At 52.1% G+C, this 16,259-nt stretch overlaps 1 protein-coding gene across 2 annotated transcripts; it reads right to left on the reverse strand.

Moving 5' to 3' along the window:
- Positions 1 to 5,307: 5,307 nt before the first annotated feature.
- On the reverse strand, positions 5,308 to 11,950 carry TSPO2 (translocator protein 2). Of its 2 annotated transcripts, none has more exons than XM_083878600.1 (4): positions 11,868 to 11,950; positions 9,270 to 9,394; positions 8,295 to 8,433; positions 5,308 to 6,799 (listed from the first exon to the last, which is right to left on the reverse strand). In XM_083878600.1, exons 2-4 carry the CDS (start codon positions 9,356 to 9,358, stop codon positions 6,626 to 6,628), a joined length of 402 nt encoding a protein of 133 aa, XP_083734726.1. In that variant the 5' UTR covers positions 9,359 to 9,394; positions 11,868 to 11,950; the 3' UTR covers positions 5,308 to 6,625. The 2 variants fall into 2 exon arrangements, with proteins under 2 accessions (XP_083734726.1, XP_083734725.1); XM_083878599.1 differs by having other exon boundaries at positions 9,186 to 9,394.
- Between the last annotated feature and the right edge of the window lie 4,309 nt (positions 11,951 to 16,259).

Consider the following 16,259-nt stretch of genomic DNA (forward strand, 5'->3'; position numbering starts at 1 on the left):
TGGGCTCCCTGGCTCTTACTGGGAGGCACTGGAGCTGCAGCCTGTCCCTGGAGCAGCTCCATGCAGGGCAGGGACTTGTCCTGGTTCTGTTCCTGACCAATACTTGAGAGATTTTGGGGTGAGGAGGGGACCAAGCTCCTCTCTGCCCATCCCAAACCTTCCTGATTTTTTGCAAACCAGGGAATTCCAGCTGGTAATTCCCTGTCCTGCCCAAGCTGCAGATGAAATGTTCCTCCCTCTTCTCCCCTTGCAGCTGCCCAGGCTCAGCAGGACCAGCCTGAATTTTTTTTTAAACACATTTCTCCTGTCCCTGCCTTCTTTTTTTTTAACAGAATAACAAACTTTTCAGCTTTTTTTTTTCAATATCTGAGCTTGTCACTTTGCTCCTGGCTGTTCCTGCAGGATCACTTTCTCCCTCATGCTCTGAGCTGTGCTTAAGAGAAAAAAAGCATTGAAATATTTGCTGTATTATTCAACTCCTGCTCGGGTGTGTTTGCCCTGTGCAGGGCAGCACAGCTTGGCCATGCTCAGGTTTTGTGGCCATAACTCGGGTTTTGTGGTCATAACTCGGGTTTTGTGGTCATAGATTGAGTTTTGTGGTCATAGATTGAGTTTTGTGGTCATAACTTGGGTTTGGTGGCCCCAGCTCAGGTTTTGTGGTCACAGCTTAGGTTTTGTGGTCATAGGTTGGGTTTTGTAGCCACAACTCAGGTTTTGTGGCCACAGCTTGAGTTTTGTGGTCATAGATTGAGTTTTGTGGTCATAACTTGGGTTTGGTGGCCATAACTCAGGTTTTGTGGCCACAGATCAGGTTTTGTGGCCATAACTCAGGTTTTGTGGCCCTTCTGGCTCACCCGAGCCCCCCTGGCTGCTTTATCCCCTTGCACAGCTGCATTTCTCCACCCAAAATTCCCATTCTCATCCTTCCACCCTTTCTCCCAGCTTGAGATTTCCTGGCGTTTAAAGCCCTTCCTCTGCTGTGAACCAGTTTAACCAGTACAATCCGTGCTTCCCCAGCTCCTTTTTGGGTGCAGACACCACCAGATGGAGCCTTTTGGCCACAATGGGTACGAGCCACTGCTCCTTATTTCCCTTTTTTTCTCCTAATCAGCCTCTTGATGGACGAATCATCATCAGTTCTCTGCTTGGGTTGTGTGTCCAGCAGGACTTTGCTCAGAGTCCTTGGGAAAAATAAAAAAATCACAGCATTAATTCACTACTTCAGACACACTCCTGGAGCTCCAACAGGATCAGGGAGAGATTTTGCTGCTCATTTATTCTCATTTCCCAGCTAAAGCTTCCCCTCACAGCCGTGAGGCCATAAAGGATATTTTTTTGTGATTTATGGGAAAGGATTGAGCCATAGTGAAGCCCAGGACAGAGGGGAAAACTTTTCAATAGGTGCTGTACAAATGAAAAATTCCATTTTCTCCGTTTTTCTCAGGGGATTTGCAGAGGGAAGAGACTCTCAGGATGTCAGGGTTTCTCCTCCCTCTGCTCTCAGCTCTCCCAGACGGTTCCTGGGTGGAAAAATAAAGCTTGAACTGGGACTGTGCCCCAGCCCTGCCCCTGCCAGAGCCACCCCAGGGGAGGAAAAAGGGGCCTGGGGGGATTTCCTGGCATTTCCAGGGGCTGCCCAGGAGGGGAATTCAGGACATGGAGAAACAGGGAAATCCTGGGGTGATGGAAGGGCTGGCAGGGGGAATTCACCCAGGAGGATTTATGCAGAATTCATCCAGGAGAATTTATCCAGGAGAATTTATCCAGGAGAATTCACCCAGGAGAATTCACCCAGGAGGAATTCACCCAGGAGGATGGGATGGTACATGGAAAAGGAGTAAGAGCCCAAAGGAGCTTTATTGACTCCTCTTGAGCCTGTTCTCACTCCTCTTGAGTCTATTTTTACACCTTTTGAGCCTCTTTTTTACACCTTTTGAGCCTCTTTTTTACTCCGACTGAGCCGATTTGAGGGTGGTTTTGGATCCCACCCTCTCCCAGCTCTTCCCACCTGGATGGAGGAGCCTGTCCCAGCTCTCTGAGGGTCAGAGCCACCCCTGGGCCACCCCTGTGCCACCCCTGTGCCACCCCTGGCCAGCCCAGGTGTCCCAGGACGCTGCTCAGGGCTGGTGGCACCTCTGTGTGACGTGTCCCTGGCTGTCCCACGCTGTCACTGTCACCTCTGCTCCCTCCTTGTCCCTGTGTCCCAGTGCAGTGTCCCCTCCCCAGCGCTCCAGGAGGGGGACAGGCCACTGAGGGACACTTTGTGGTGGCTCTGGAAGGGCAGGACAAGGACACAAATCTTGTTTTTCTTGGGGGAGAAGAGGGGAAATGCAGGAGGAGAGGGGAGATGGGGAAGGAGGGACCTGCAGGTCACCTTTGGGACATGCTGGGGTGGCTTTAACCTGAAAAAAACAAAAAAACCCCAACAACAAAACCCATTTGGTTTTACAAATAATCTGCTTTTAAATTATCTAATATATATATATATATATATATATATATATATAGTATGTATGTCAAAATAAAAATGGTACATGGAGTGCAAACTCACTGGGCCGTGTGTGGGGTTTGTTTCCAGAAGCTTCCAGGGATTTTGCTCCTCACCCCAGGAGCTCTCCAGCCTCAGGTGCCTCCTGCATTTCAGGATCCCAGGTCTTCTTTAAATTTTTATTTTTTGTTTTTCCAGCGTGAAGAGCTAAGAGGGAGAGAAATCTGCTGCTGCTGCAGCTTCTGGTGCCATCCCTGAGCTGCAGAGCCTTTCCTGGGAGAGGCTGCGGGGAGGGAGAGGGGAGATTGTGGAGATGGAGGGGGAGAGAATTTTGGGATGGAGAGGGGAGGGTTTGGGGATGGAGAGGGGAGATTTGGGGATGGAGAGGGAGAGAAATTTGAGATAAAGAGGGGAGAGGTTTGGGATGGAGAGGGGAAGGTTTTTGGGATGGAGAGGGAGAGAATTTCAGGATGGAGAGGGGAGATTTTGGGGGGAAGGAGAGAATTTTGGGATGGAGAGGGGAGGGTTTAGGGATGGAGAGGGGAAGGTTTTTGAGGTGGCTCTGCTGTCCCCAAGGGGGTGACTGCTGGAGAGGAGAGGAGAGGAGAGGAGAGGAGAGGAGAGGAGAGGAGAGGAGAGGAGAGGAGAGGAGAGGAGAGGAGAGGAGAGGAGAGGAGAGGAGAGGAGTTGGTTGTTCACAAATCCTGCAGCAGCCAGGGAGGGACTGCTGGGCCCAAGGGCCCCCTCAGTTTAATGGGAAATTCCTCCATCTCCTGGAGAGAGCGGCTGGAGTTTGCAGTTTGCAGTGAGGGGCACCCCCAGAGATGTTGCTCTGGGCTCCGGGTGCCACAGCCCTTGGGAGCCCTCAGGGCACACCCTGGGCTGGGACACCGGGCACATTCCAAAGGCAAACCTGGGCTTGGGGCTGGACAAACACGAGCCTGGACAGACCTGGGACAGCGGGAGATGTCCCTGCCCTGGGCAGGGGGTGGGATGGGATGATCCTTAATTCCCTTCCATCCCAAACCACTCCAGAATTCCAAGATCCTGTAAAACCAAGACTATTCCAGAATTCCAGGATCCAGAATAAACCAAGGCTGGTTTGGGGCTGGGCAAGAAACCCTCCAGATGACTTTGAAAAGTCATTAAAGTTATTTTTATGCAAGGGGGTTCTGTGTATCTGTTTGAACAGCAAATGCACCAAACGAGGCTTTAAATATTAATACAGGAGGGTGTCTCACTGAATTTAATTTTCCCAATTGATTTCAGGCTGCTCTGGATAGGACAGGGAGGAGCATTTGCTATTTTTGCTGCCTCTGAGAAAAGGCAGGAGGAAAAGAAAAGCTCCTTCTGCACTCACAGGTTGGCCTGGGAGGAGGAGAAACTGGAAGGAAAACAAGAACAAGGCAGCCAGTCCCAGCAGCTGGGAAAACAGAGGAAAGAAAAAAAAAAATCTATTAATCTTAATTTCAGATTTTCCTTTGCCTGCAGAAAAAAAAAAATGGGAAGAGGAAATAGACCCAATTTAGGAAAGCTGATCAAATATGCATTAATCTATTTAATTGGAAATGTTATTAAAGAGTTGCAGGTATGAGCCGGATCTAGAGCCACCAATTTAAATGTGATTTAAATAATTCTCTCCTCTTTCCAAAAGGAGATAAAGGCTCCTTTAATCCTCCCTGGCCTCTCTGCTCATCCCTGGTCCCTCAGGAGAGGATGGGCAGAGCCTAAATCAGCCTGAACTCCCCAAATCAGCCAGACCCCACCTTCATTTGAGGGGGAAATAATTTACATTTCCCTGTCCTTTGACATGAGGGAGACACAGGAGCTGTAAATAAGTGCAGTGGTATCACAGTAAAGAAAGCCCTGAAGTGTTATAGGATTTTTTTTTTTTTTTTTTTTTTTTTTTTTCTTTTTTTTTCAGCAGCTTTTGATGTCCCCAGTGCTGCTGGCAGGGCTTTGTGGGGCTGCTCCAGAGCCTTTTCCTGCAGCTTTTCCTTGGGACAGCAGAGCCCTGGGCTGGCAGCAGCCCTGGGGAAAGAAATCCTGAGCCAGGAGGGGGAAAAATAACAGATCAAAATAACAGAGCCACCAATTTTTAGGAGGAACTACAAATTCCAGCTGCTCTCAGCTCACGTTTCTTCAGCCACGCTGAGCCCCCAGCTCTGCCCGGGTTGGATCCAGGAACATTCAGCATCCCCCAAAATCCAGCTGGATTCCCAAAGCCAGGAATTGTCCTGCTCACCTCGGAGCTGGGCTGTGGGACAGAGGAGCTCGTCCTGGGATGTCCCCAAGGGAGGGACCTTGGGGACCTTCTGGGTTCCAAACCCACCCAGGCCGTGCACTCCCAACCTGCCCCAGGAATGAATCCACCCCTGGAGCCTCCCCAAATCCCTTCCCTTGATCCCTCGAGTTTTTTGGAGCCTCACCCCAAACAAGCACAGTGAGAATAATTCAGAATTTTAAAATTTATTCTCCAAAAAAACCCCCCAATGGCTTGTTTTATTCAAAGCAAATACAATTTATGTTACAGCGCCCCCCCCCCCCCCCCCCCCAATTACAGCCCCAAATTACAACCCAAATTAATTACAGCCAGTGCCAGGAAGAAGATCCCAGGCCATGCACTCCCAACCTGCCCCAGGAATGAATCCACCTCTGGAGCCTCCCCAAATCCCTTTCCTCGAGCTTTTGGGAACCTTAACCCAAACCAGCAGAGCAATAATAACTCAGATTTTTTTTATTTATTCTCCAAAAAAAAAAACCCCAATGGCTTGTTTTATTCAAAGCAAATACAATTTATGTTACAGCCCCAGCTGAGCCCCCCCACCCCCAATTACAGCCCCAAATTACAATCCAAATTAATTACAGCCCCAATTACAGCCAGTGCCAGAAGACGATCCATGTGCCCCTTCTCTTTAGATTTAGTGCTTTTAGCAATTAAAAATCATGTAAATTCTGTCTGGAGACAGCAGAGCTCTGGGAAAAGGGATAGAGCAGGATGGGTCCATGCACCCCTTGTGTCTGACTCCATCCCATTCCTTTGGAATTCCCATTATTTTCACCTTTCCTGATTAATAACGTGGAAATGCTCCAGGATGAGGCACTCACAGTGCACCTGGCAGGTTCTGCGTGGGGATTTTTGCCAATTATATCATTAATTACAGCCTTGCAGGCAGTGGCAGCAGCCTCACAGATCTCACAGACTCTTGTGTGTCTCCGCTTGAAAAAAAGAACAAAATTAAGAATTTTCTTTAAAGGCACTGGGGTGAGATTTTCAGTTCTGCTGAGGAATCCCACACCGAGGTGGGAGAGAGGAGTTTTCTCCTGGGAGAGGCATTTGCTGCTCATTTCTGCTTTATCCCAGAGCAGGGAGGGGAGGGAGTGGGGACACTCCCCAAACAGGAGGCAGAGCCCAATCTCCATCCACCAGCAGAGCAAGGCCCATCCCTGGTGGCAGATAAAGAGCTGAAGCACAAACCAGGGGTGTACAGGAACACAAAGCAATAGCACAAAGAGCAAAAAAAATCGAGTAATTTCTTTTAAAAAATCAAGTAATTCCTTAAAAAAAAAATAAAATTAAGTAATTAAAAAAAATAAAAGTCAAGTAATTTTTTAAAAAAATCAAGTTCTTAGAGTAAAAGAGAAGTAATTTCTTTTAAAAATCAAGTAATTATTAAAAAAAAAACAAGTTTGGTGTGTGGGGGGGTTTTTTTAAGTAATTGCTTAAAAAAAATCCATTTATTTTTAAAAAAAATCAAGTAAGTTCTTTAAAAATGAGTGTGCAGAGGTGAAGGCCATTTGGGTTTGGTCCCAGCAGAGGAGATGGGATTTGCTCTGCTCTTGGGGGGGATGGTGGCAGTGGTGAGGAGTCCCTGAGGTCCCCAGCCTGAATTATTCCAGATTATTTACAATTTGACCTGGTGGCATCGAGGCCAGGGAACAGCTGGAGCTCCCAAACCCACTGGAAAAAAAAACCCATTTAAAGGAGGGAACGCTACAAACCTCTCACCACAGAGGCTGGAGAGGAGGAGGAAGAAGAAGAGGAGGAAGAGCCAAACCCCAAAACGAACCCCCCCAAAATTATCGTTACGCCTTTGTTTCACCTCGGGGCAGTTTAACCACACAAAATCCCCGTGTTCAGTCGCTCTTGCGCTCGGCGTTGTCCCTCCAGATGCGGATGGTGAGGCAGGTGGCCATGGCCAGCCAGCCCAGGTAGGGCAGCAGCAGCAGCGCGGCCACTCTGTTGATGCGGTACCAGGAGCACCAGGTGCCGATGGCCAGCGCGTCCAGGCACAGGATGTCGATCAGGGCCTGCGGATGGAGAGCTCGGTCAGTGCTGGCCCGGGAGGACCAAATATCCAAATATTTGCCAAAATATCCCGGTAGAGCCGGGGAGCCAGGGAAGGGATGGGGGTGTCTGCACTGGGACCACTCTGAGCCCCAGGAGGTTGTCCCTGCAACATCTGAGTGTGTCACACACCGAGCCACTAATTCATTAATTAATGTCACTAATCAATGTGCTCTTCTCTGCTCGCTATGGAACCCCGAAAATTCACGCCCTATTTGTGGCCGTGTCCCCTTTGCTGACACAGAACCTGCTCCTGGCCATGGCCACTGAACAAACTCTCCAAGAGCCAAAATATCCCATTGCAGGTGGGGAGCCGGGGCAGGGATGGGGATGTTGGCACTGGAGTGACCCCAACCCCCAGGACGTTGTCCCTGCAACATCTGAGTGTGTCCCACCCTGATCCATATTCATGTCACTAATTAATGTCACTAATTAATGTGCTCTTCTCTGCTCATGGTGTGTCCCTTTGCTGACACACGACCCACTCCTGGCCGTGGCCACTGAACAAACTCTCCAAGAGCCAAAATATCCCATTGCAGTGGGGACCTGGGGCAGGGATGGAGGTGTCTGCACTGGGGCCACCAGAGCCCCCAGGATGTTGTCCCTGCGACATCTGAGTGTGTCACACCACGACCCGACACTAATTAATGTCACTAATTAATGTGCTCTGCTCATTATGGAACCCTGAAAATTCACGCCCTGCTCGTGGCAGTGTCCCCTTTGCTGACACACAACCTGCTCCTGACCGTGGCCACTGAACAAACTCTCCAGGAGCCAAAATATCCCATTGCAGGTGGGGAGCAGAGGCAGGGATGGGGCTGTTGGCACTAGGTGACCCCAACCCCCAGGACGTTGTCCCTGGGCTCCATCAGTGACATCTGAGTGTGTCACACCCCGAGCCGATGCTGATTAATATACTTTTCTCTGCTCATTGTCCAATCCCTGCTCATGGCGAGTGTCCCTTTGCTGTCACACAACCTGCTCCTGCCCGTGGCCGCTGAACAAACTCTCCATCGGCCCCTTCCACCCAAGAGTGCCAAAATCCAGGTGGAAAGGCGCCTTGGCACCTGCGGCAGAGCCCGGGTGTGGCAGTGCTCCAGCTCCGCCCTGGCCGTGCCCGATAAGCCCCCGGGAGCCGCTCACCCCCCCAGGGATGGGACAGCGCTGTTGTCACCCAGGGTGTGACCCCACAAAGGGCTTTATCTCCCAGGCCGGAGCCTTAACTGGGGGCTGCAGCCCCGGCACTGCCCAGCCCCGGCTCCCCACCCATCGGAGCTGGGTGATGCTGCAGGGGGCTGATACCATTGTGTGTGTGTGTGTGTGTGTCTGTCTGTCTGTCTGTCTGTGTGTGCAACCCCCCTACACGGCCACATCTCCCCCTCGACACAACCCCAAAACACCCCAAAACCGGCAGGGAAGGCCCATTATTACCAAAACTAAGGGAAGGCCCATAATTACCATGTTGAGGTTGCGGGCTCCGAAGAACAAGGGGGGCCATGCCCAGTTGAGCACCAGCTGAGCCCCGTAGAGCCCCAGGGGCACGATGGCTTTGCTCCCGCAGCCGCCCAGGTCGTTCCACACCAGGTAGGAGGCGTAGCTGGGGGGAAGGACACGAGTTATCAGTCCACAGCCACCCCCGGGAGGGGCAGGGTCTCTCCTGCAGGGGTGTTTTCCCCACTGGGATGGTTTGCACCACAGCAGGATCCTTTGGAGTTCCTATTATTTAAAAAAATTAACCTTTCCTGGTTGATAACGGCATGGAAATGCTCCAGGATGAGGCACTCACACTGCACCTGACGGGTTCTGTGTGGGGCTTTATGACAATTATATCATTAATTACAGCCTTCGAGGCACTGGGAGCAGCCTCACAAATTTTACACACTGTCATGGCTCTGCACTTTAAAAAAAAAACAACAAATTTTTTCTTGGTGCAGCCCAGGCACAGAGCTGCTCTCTGGGAGCAGGGACAGGCCAAGGGAACAGCTCTGGGGAGGGTTAGGTTGGATTTTGGGAAAATTCTTCCTCCAGGGAGTGCTGGGCACTGCCCAGGCTCCCCAGGGAATGGGCACAGCCCCAAGGCTGGATTGGATCGTTGGGACACTGCTCCAGGGGTGCCCAGGGTGGGATTTTGGGGTGTCTGTGCAGGGCCAGGAGCTGGACTTGGATGATCCCCTTCCAGCTCAGGCTATTCCATGATTCCATTCCACGACCCCATGTCCCAAACCTCCCCTGTCCCACCACTGAGTGACTCCTGCCCCCTGCCCTGTGCCACCTGGGCCACCCCAAACCCCCAGGGCAGCTCTGGCCGTGCCAGGGGCAGCAGGACGGGGGGCAGCTCCCAGCACTCACCCCATGCCCGTGTACAGCATGGTCCAGGCCACGGGGAACACCCTGCGGGACGGGCACCAGGAGGGTTTTTTCAGCTTCTCGTACCACTCCGGGATTTCCTTCCTGTTCAGGAACCAGCCAAGGAATCCTCCGACGTGGGGCAGGACGGTGAAGCCCACGGTGTAAGCCCACATCCTCCCTCAGGGCCTTCAAATCGCTTTTTTCCTGCTCTAAGTTTTAAAATAAAAAAATCACAGAGTCACTTTTAAAGTTTTAAAGTTGTTTTTTTTTTTCTCTACTTCCATCCTCTGGCTCCGTGCTCCTCTTCAGTCCATGTTGCACTGCAGCCCCTAAAGCAGAGGGAAAGGGTTTAATGTGTTCATCCCTCTCTGGAATGGGGGTTATTCCTGCCTGGGATGTTTTTCCCCCTGATTTTCCCACTCTTTCCCATCTCCCTGCGATATTCCTGTGAGGTGGGAGGATGGTGAGGGCTGTGCCCATCCCTGCCCTGAGCTGCCTCCTGGAGCTGCTCTCCCTCCTCTGCTGCCCCTGAGGATGAAAACCCAAACTCCACTCAGGCTTCCCCATGAATTTTTTACCGTGGATTTCTATTTTAATTTCTATTTTCAAAGAGGTCTGTGACAGAAAAATCCTTCCAGCGGCTTGAAGTGCTCCAGGAACCCAGAGCAGAGAGGACTCTCACCTTTGCAAGGTGGAAGATGAGGCACAGGGGGAGGTTTTGAATTTGTTCACGAACTTCCTTTCGTATAAAACCAAGAGAAATTTGCTTTAATAATAAAAACGCCCCCCAAAAAAATGCAGGGTACCACCAGGACACATCCAGAATTCAGTGTGTGTCCTGCATCTTCCCCTGCAGAGCCCCAAACCTGCCACTCTTCCCTCCTCCCCGAATTCCCCTTCCCTGCGGATCCACGCAGGAATAAACCTGGATTAGCATTCGGCAGGAATTCGGGCAGTTCTGAGTGTCAGCACCAGCACAAAACGCACCTGGGGAGGTTTTTTTGGGATTCAGGAAATGCAGGAGGAGCAGAGCGGGCACAGAGCAGCCCCTGAGCCAGGGAAATGTCCCCAAAACAGGGAAATGACCCTGAGCCAGGGAAATGACCCCGAGACAGGGAAATGTCCCTGAGCAGGGAAATGTCCCTGAGCCAGGGAAATGTCCTGGAGCCAGGGAAATGTCCCTGAGACAGGGAAATGTCCCCAAAACAGGGAAATGTCCCCAAAACAGGGAAATGACCCCCAGCCAGGGAAATGTCCCTGAGCAGGGAAATGTCCCCGAGACAGGGAAATGTCCCTGAGCAGGGAAATGTCCCCGAGACAGGGAAATGTCCCCGAGACAGGGAAATGTCCCCCAGCCAGGGAAATGTCCCTGAGCCAGGGAAATGTCCCTGAGACAGGGAAATGTCCCTTAACCAGGGAAATGTCCCTGAGCCAGGGAAATGACCCCGAGACAGGGAAATGTCCCTTAACCAGGGAAATGTCCCTGAGCCAGGGAAATGTCCCCCAGCCAGGGAAATGTCCCTTAACCAGGGAAATGTCCCTGAGCCAGGGAAATGACCCTGAGCCAGGGAAATGACCCCGAGACAGGGAAATGTCCCTGAGACAGGGAAATGTCCCTGAGCCAGGGAAATGTCCCCCGGCCAGGGAAATGTCCCTGAGCCAGGGAAATGTCCCCAAAACAGGGAAATGACCCTGAGACAGGGAAATGTCCCTGAGCCAGGGAAATGTCCCCCGGCCAGGGAAATGTCCCCCAGGACAGGGAAATGTCCCTGAGACAGGGAAATGACCCTGAGACAGGGAAATGACCCCGAGACAGGGAAATGTCCCTGAGACAGGGAAATGTCCCCCAGGACAGGGAAATGTCCCTGAGACAGGGAAATGTCCCCGAGCCAGGGAAATGTCCCCAAAACAGGGAAATGTCCCTGAGACAGGGAAATGTCCTGGAGCCAGGGAAATGTCCCCGAGCCAGGGAAATGTCCCCAAAACAGGGAAATGTCCCTGAGAAAGGGAAATGTCCCTGAGACAGGGAAATGTCCCCGAGACAGGGAAATGTCCCCAAAACAGGGAAATGTCCCCAAAACAGGGAAATGTCCCTGAGACAGGGAAATGTCCCCGAGCCCGGAGCTCTTCCCAGGGAAACCGGGAATTGAGGATGGGACTGACCTGAACAGGCTCTGTTTGGGATTTCAGCCCGCAATTAACGCTCTACTGCACGCTCAGCTAATTGTTATTGTTGTCAACACACCGCGACGTGTTGGGGAATGCGGCGGGAGCCAATTCCCAGCTCAGCAAAGGAACAAATACCTGGAGCGACAATTCCTTCACCCGACAATTCCCTCACCCGACAATTCCTTCACCCGACAATTCCCTCACCCGACAATTCCTTCGCCCGACAATTCACGGCACCCTCGAGGTGACAATTCACGGCACTCCCGAGGTACCCACAGAACCAGGAAACAAATTAAACAATTCATGGTCCTCTCAAAGCCCCCACAAAACCAGGGGAACCGAGATTAATCCAGTTCTGCTTTAAACTCGACCCCAACCCCGCCGAGTTCTGCTTCCCACCCACACCATGGGAATGAAATGTGGGAAAAGCGGATTTCCCCCAATTCCTTTGAGGCTGCACAAGTGAAGGAGGGTTAAAAACCTCCTTTTGCCTGGGAGCTGCCCGAGCCTTACCTGGGTGAGCGCCTCGCTCCGCCGGGCCGAGGGAAGGGCTGGGACAGCCAGGGCGAGCCCCGAGTGCCGCCCTTGGCACCCGCGTTTTACCCAAAGAGCCCCAAACGGGGCGGTGCGGGGGAGATGGATCAGATTAAACCCGGAGCTGCGCTGGGGACAAGAGCCCCGAGCTCGGGGTGGAGTCCTGGGGACAACAATTTGGAATTGGGGATGGTGGAGTCCTGGGGGCAATCACTGGGAATTTGGGGTGGTGGAGCCCTGGGACAATTCCTGGGAATTTGGGATGGCGGAGTCCTGGGGACAGTCGCTGGGAATTTGGGATGATGGAGTCCTGGGATGATCACTGGGAATTTGGGGTAGCAGAGTCCTGGGGATAATCGCTGGGAGTTTGGGATAGTGGAGCCCAGGGACAACCATTGGGAACTTGGGGTGGTGGAGTCCTGGGGATAATCACTGGGAGTTTGGGGTGATGGTGCCTGGGGACAATCACTGGAAATTCGGGATGGTGGAGCTCTGGGACAGTCCCTGGAAATTTGGGGTGATGGAGTCCTGGGACAATTCCTGGGAATTTTGGATGGTGGAGCCTGGGGACAACCATCAGGACTTTGGGATGGCAGAGCCCTGGGAGAATCAATGGGAATTTGGGGTGATGGAGTCCTGGGATGATCACTGGGAATTTGGGGTGGTGAAGCTTTAGGACAATTGCCAGGAATTTGGGGTGCTGGAGCCCCAGGTACAACCATCAGGAATTCGGGGTGCTTGAGCTTGGGGACAATCACTGGGAATTTGGGGTGCTGCAGTCCTGGGACAATTGCCAGGAATTCGGGACGGTGGAGCCCTAGGGAAATTTCCAGGAGTTTGGGGTGCTGGAACCTGGTGACAATCTCCCAGAATTTGGGGTGGTGGGGCCTGGCAAGGGCCCGGTGGCTTTGGGGCTGTCACCACCAGGATGGACCCAGATTTCCCCCTGGGCTCCCCCAGCTGAGGGAACATCCCACAGGAGGCCCTGGAGTGGGGACAGGGGGAGCTGCTGCCTGGGGGTGTCCCTGTCACACTCAGGGGTGTCCCTGTCACATTCAGGGGTGTCCCTGTCACACTCAGGGGTGTCCCTGTCACACTCAGGGGGTGTCACTGTCCCATTCACAGGGCACCCTTTTCACACTCAGCTGTCCCAGCTGCATGTGTAAGGTGTCCCTGTCACGCTCACAGGTGTCCCTGCCACACTCCTGGCGTGTCCCACCCTCCCCATGCCCCCAGGTGCTCATTAACACCCCAGTAATTAACCAAGTGTTTCCCAGGGCCACCTGTGAGGCCCTTTTGGCCCAAACCCCCTGGCGGGTGACACGGAGCTGCTCCACGGGCGTGTGAAACAGCAGAGGGAAAAAGCCAGAAATCAATTTCCATTAGGGAACTGTCTGCCAGGGCTGGCAAAATGAAACACTAATTCCCAGCAGTTCTGGATCATTACCTGGATTTCATGGAGGCAGGAGCAGGGCTGGCTCCTCACACGCTGGGATTTTGCTGCTGCAACAGGAATCAGGAAAATCTCCTCTTTTATTGCACTCCCAAGGAATTATTTTTTCGTGGGATGAGAAAAAAAAAAAAAAGAGGGGGGGGGAAAACTGCTGTAAAAAGGCAGATTTTCAGCCAGCCTGGATCCTGCCCTGCCATGGGGCTGGTCCAGTGGAATTCCCATTTCCAGTGACAGATGCAGCGTTCATTAATCACCCCCAGCCACCTGCATCTTCTCCCTGAGCCTGTTGCTATTTGCGACTGGAAATCTGTGTCATGGAATGATGCAGCTCCTAAAAGAGCCCGAATGGTTTCCATCGGAGTCAGGCCCTGCTGTGCTGCAGAGCTCAGCCCCTGCTGCCTCCCCCAGCCCCCGGCAGATCTGGCAAAAAAAGCACAAAATCTGATCATTTTCAGCTGGAGGTTTTTGTCCCCCTGGGCACAAGTCCATCCAGTTTGGGGATGGATTGGCAGGAGTGTGCCCAGGCTGGTTTGGGGTTGGATGTGCTGGAAGAATGAGGAGCTGAGGGTCAAATCCTGAGGGATTTGGGAAGCTGGGAATGCTGCTGGGGATGGGGGGGATAGAAAATGGGAGGAGGGAAAAAATACCAGGGGCAGTTCCAGGCCTAAAAGTTGTGTCTTTGCTGAGGTTTAGTGCAATGAAAGGGATCAGGGAGATACAGAATGGTTGGGGTGGGACCTTAAGGATTATCCAATGCCACCCCCTGCCATGGGCAGGGACACCTTCCACCACCCCAGGCTGCTCCACGCCCCATCCAGCCCGGCCTTGGGCACTGCCAGGGATCCAGGGGCAGCCCCAGCTTCCCTGGGCACCAGTGCCAGGCCCTGCCCACCCTCCCAGGGAACAATTCCTGCCTGATTGATTCACAGGGAGAGCTGAGGTGAGAACAAATGGGCTGAGGTTTGGTCCAGGTGGCTCCCAGCAGGTTCCCATTCCCTCCTGGGCACGAGGCTGTGGGGTCTGGCTGGGCTGGAGCCAGGGAGAGCCTCCCTCTGTCCTGGTGTTTATTGCGTGGTGATGGAGCTGAAATTTGGCAGGAAACAGGGAGAGGGAGGCAGAAGGAGCAGGATCAGGTTTGGGAAGTCTTTGGGGGGCACCAGCAGTGCTGGAGCCAGAGTGGGTTTAGCTGTGGCACGAATCCATCCACAGCCACCCCAAGGGATGTGTGCAGTGCCCTTGGCTCTCTCCTGCCCTGCTGGAGCAGGGAACAGCCCTGGGAATGCTCTGGAAAGGTTTTCTCCAGCCCAGCCCTGCCTTTCCCCTCTCCCCAACAGATTTACACCTTGTTATTTCTGTGTTGGATCATTTGTCAGCAACCCAGGCTGAGCTGAGGCTGCTCTGCAGTGCACCCGTGTCCATCCCAAGGCTCAGGAAAGAGCAGGATCAGGTCTGGGAAGTCTTTGGTGGCACCACCAGTGCTGGAGACAGAGTGGGTTTATGTGGCACAAATCCATCCACGGGCACCCCAAGGGATGTGTGTTGTGCCCTTGGGGCTCCTCCTGTCCTGGGAGGATGCCGGAGGATGGAGCAGCCCTGGGAATGTTCTGGAAAGGTTTCCTCCAGCACAGTCCAGCCCTGCCCCACAGATTTGCACCTCGATATTTCCATGTTGGATCATTTGTCAGTCACCCAGGCTGGGCTGAGGCTGCTCTGCAGTGGAACCATTTCCATCCCAGGGCTGGGGACACTCAGGATTTGGGAGCCCGGGCTGTGCCACATCCCCCAGAGCTCGGGACACGTTCCACAAGGCTGTTTGTTGTCCCTCCTTAGCAACCCCTGCACGTTGTCCCCGGAGGTGCTCGCTGCTCTCTCCTCGCTCTGCTCAGGATTAATCGCTCAGATAGAAAGGCCCTGTTAACCTGAATATATTATTGAAAAGCAGCATATTTCAATCCGCCCCAGATTTGAAAATAGAGATGCCGGGTCAGCTCTTGGCATAAATCTGCAGAGCTCCTGGAGGGCGGCGGAGCTTCCCTGATTTACAGCGGCAATAAAGGCGGCCGGGCTGGGACTGGCCCTGCTGACACCAGGGACTGGCTGGGGACAGCAGGACCCTCGTGGCCGTGGCTGTGACCTGCCAGCCCTGGTGCTGCGGCATGAAAAAACATTGCCTTGTGCTGTGCTGCAAAAAAACAAAAGCAAAAACAAAAAACCCCACAAAAACAACAACAACAACAACAACAACAACAACAAAACAAAAACAAAAAAACCAAAAAACCCCCAAAACAACAACAAAAAAAACTCCAAACAAACAAAAAACCAAAAAAACCCCCACAAACAAAAACCACCACCACCAACAAAAAACAACTAAACAAACAAACAAAAAAAAACACAAACAAAAAAACCACAAAAACAAACAAAAAAAAAAACCAAAGAAAAAACCACCCCAAAACAACAACAAAACCAAACAACTCCCCCCCCCCAAAAAAAAAACCAAAAAAACAAAACAAAACAAAACAAAACAACCCAGAAAAAAAACCAACCAAACCCACCAAAACTCAACGCAGTACCCTTACTTTTTTATTTATTTATTATTATTATTATTGGTTGGGTTTTTTTTTTTTTTTTTTTTTTTTTTTTTTTTTTTTTTTTGGGTGATGCAGACATAAAAATCCTGGATATGAAGGGATAGAAAGGATACAGGAATTTCCAGCTGGGTTTTTTTCCATGTGAAAAAAAGCCCCCCGGGCCCTTCCTTCAGACTGAATGTGGGATGCGCAGAGAGACGGATTTCCACCTTCTCCCCGCTAGAGGGAATTTTTTTAAACTGATCGTTTTTGGGGGATTAAATTTCTGTTTTGGTGTGTTCTGAAAGCCTGACTGAGGGACGGGATGGGTTTGGGTGCACAGGGGGTGGG

The sequence above is a fragment of the Zosterops lateralis genome (assembly GCF_965231275.1).
Source record: "Zosterops lateralis genome assembly, chromosome: 26".
Taxonomy (NCBI): Eukaryota; Metazoa; Chordata; class Aves; order Passeriformes; family Zosteropidae; genus Zosterops; species Zosterops lateralis.

What these genes read in the sequence shown, in the direction of transcription:
- TSPO2 (XM_083878599.1), bottom strand. Translation starts at nt 9,358, where the DNA reads ATGTGGGCTTACACCGTGGGCTTCACCGTCCTGCCCCACGTCGGAGGA. An exon ending in ATGCTGTACACGGGCATGGG is followed by an intron (nt 8,434 to 9,185) that starts GTGAGTGCTGGG and finishes CCTTCCCCCCAG; the next exon opens with CTACGCCTCCTACCTGGTGT. An exon ending in GAGCCCGCAACCTCAACATG is followed by an intron (nt 6,800 to 8,294) that starts GTAATTATGGGC and finishes CTCCATCCGCAG; the next exon opens with GCCCTGATCGACATCCTGTG.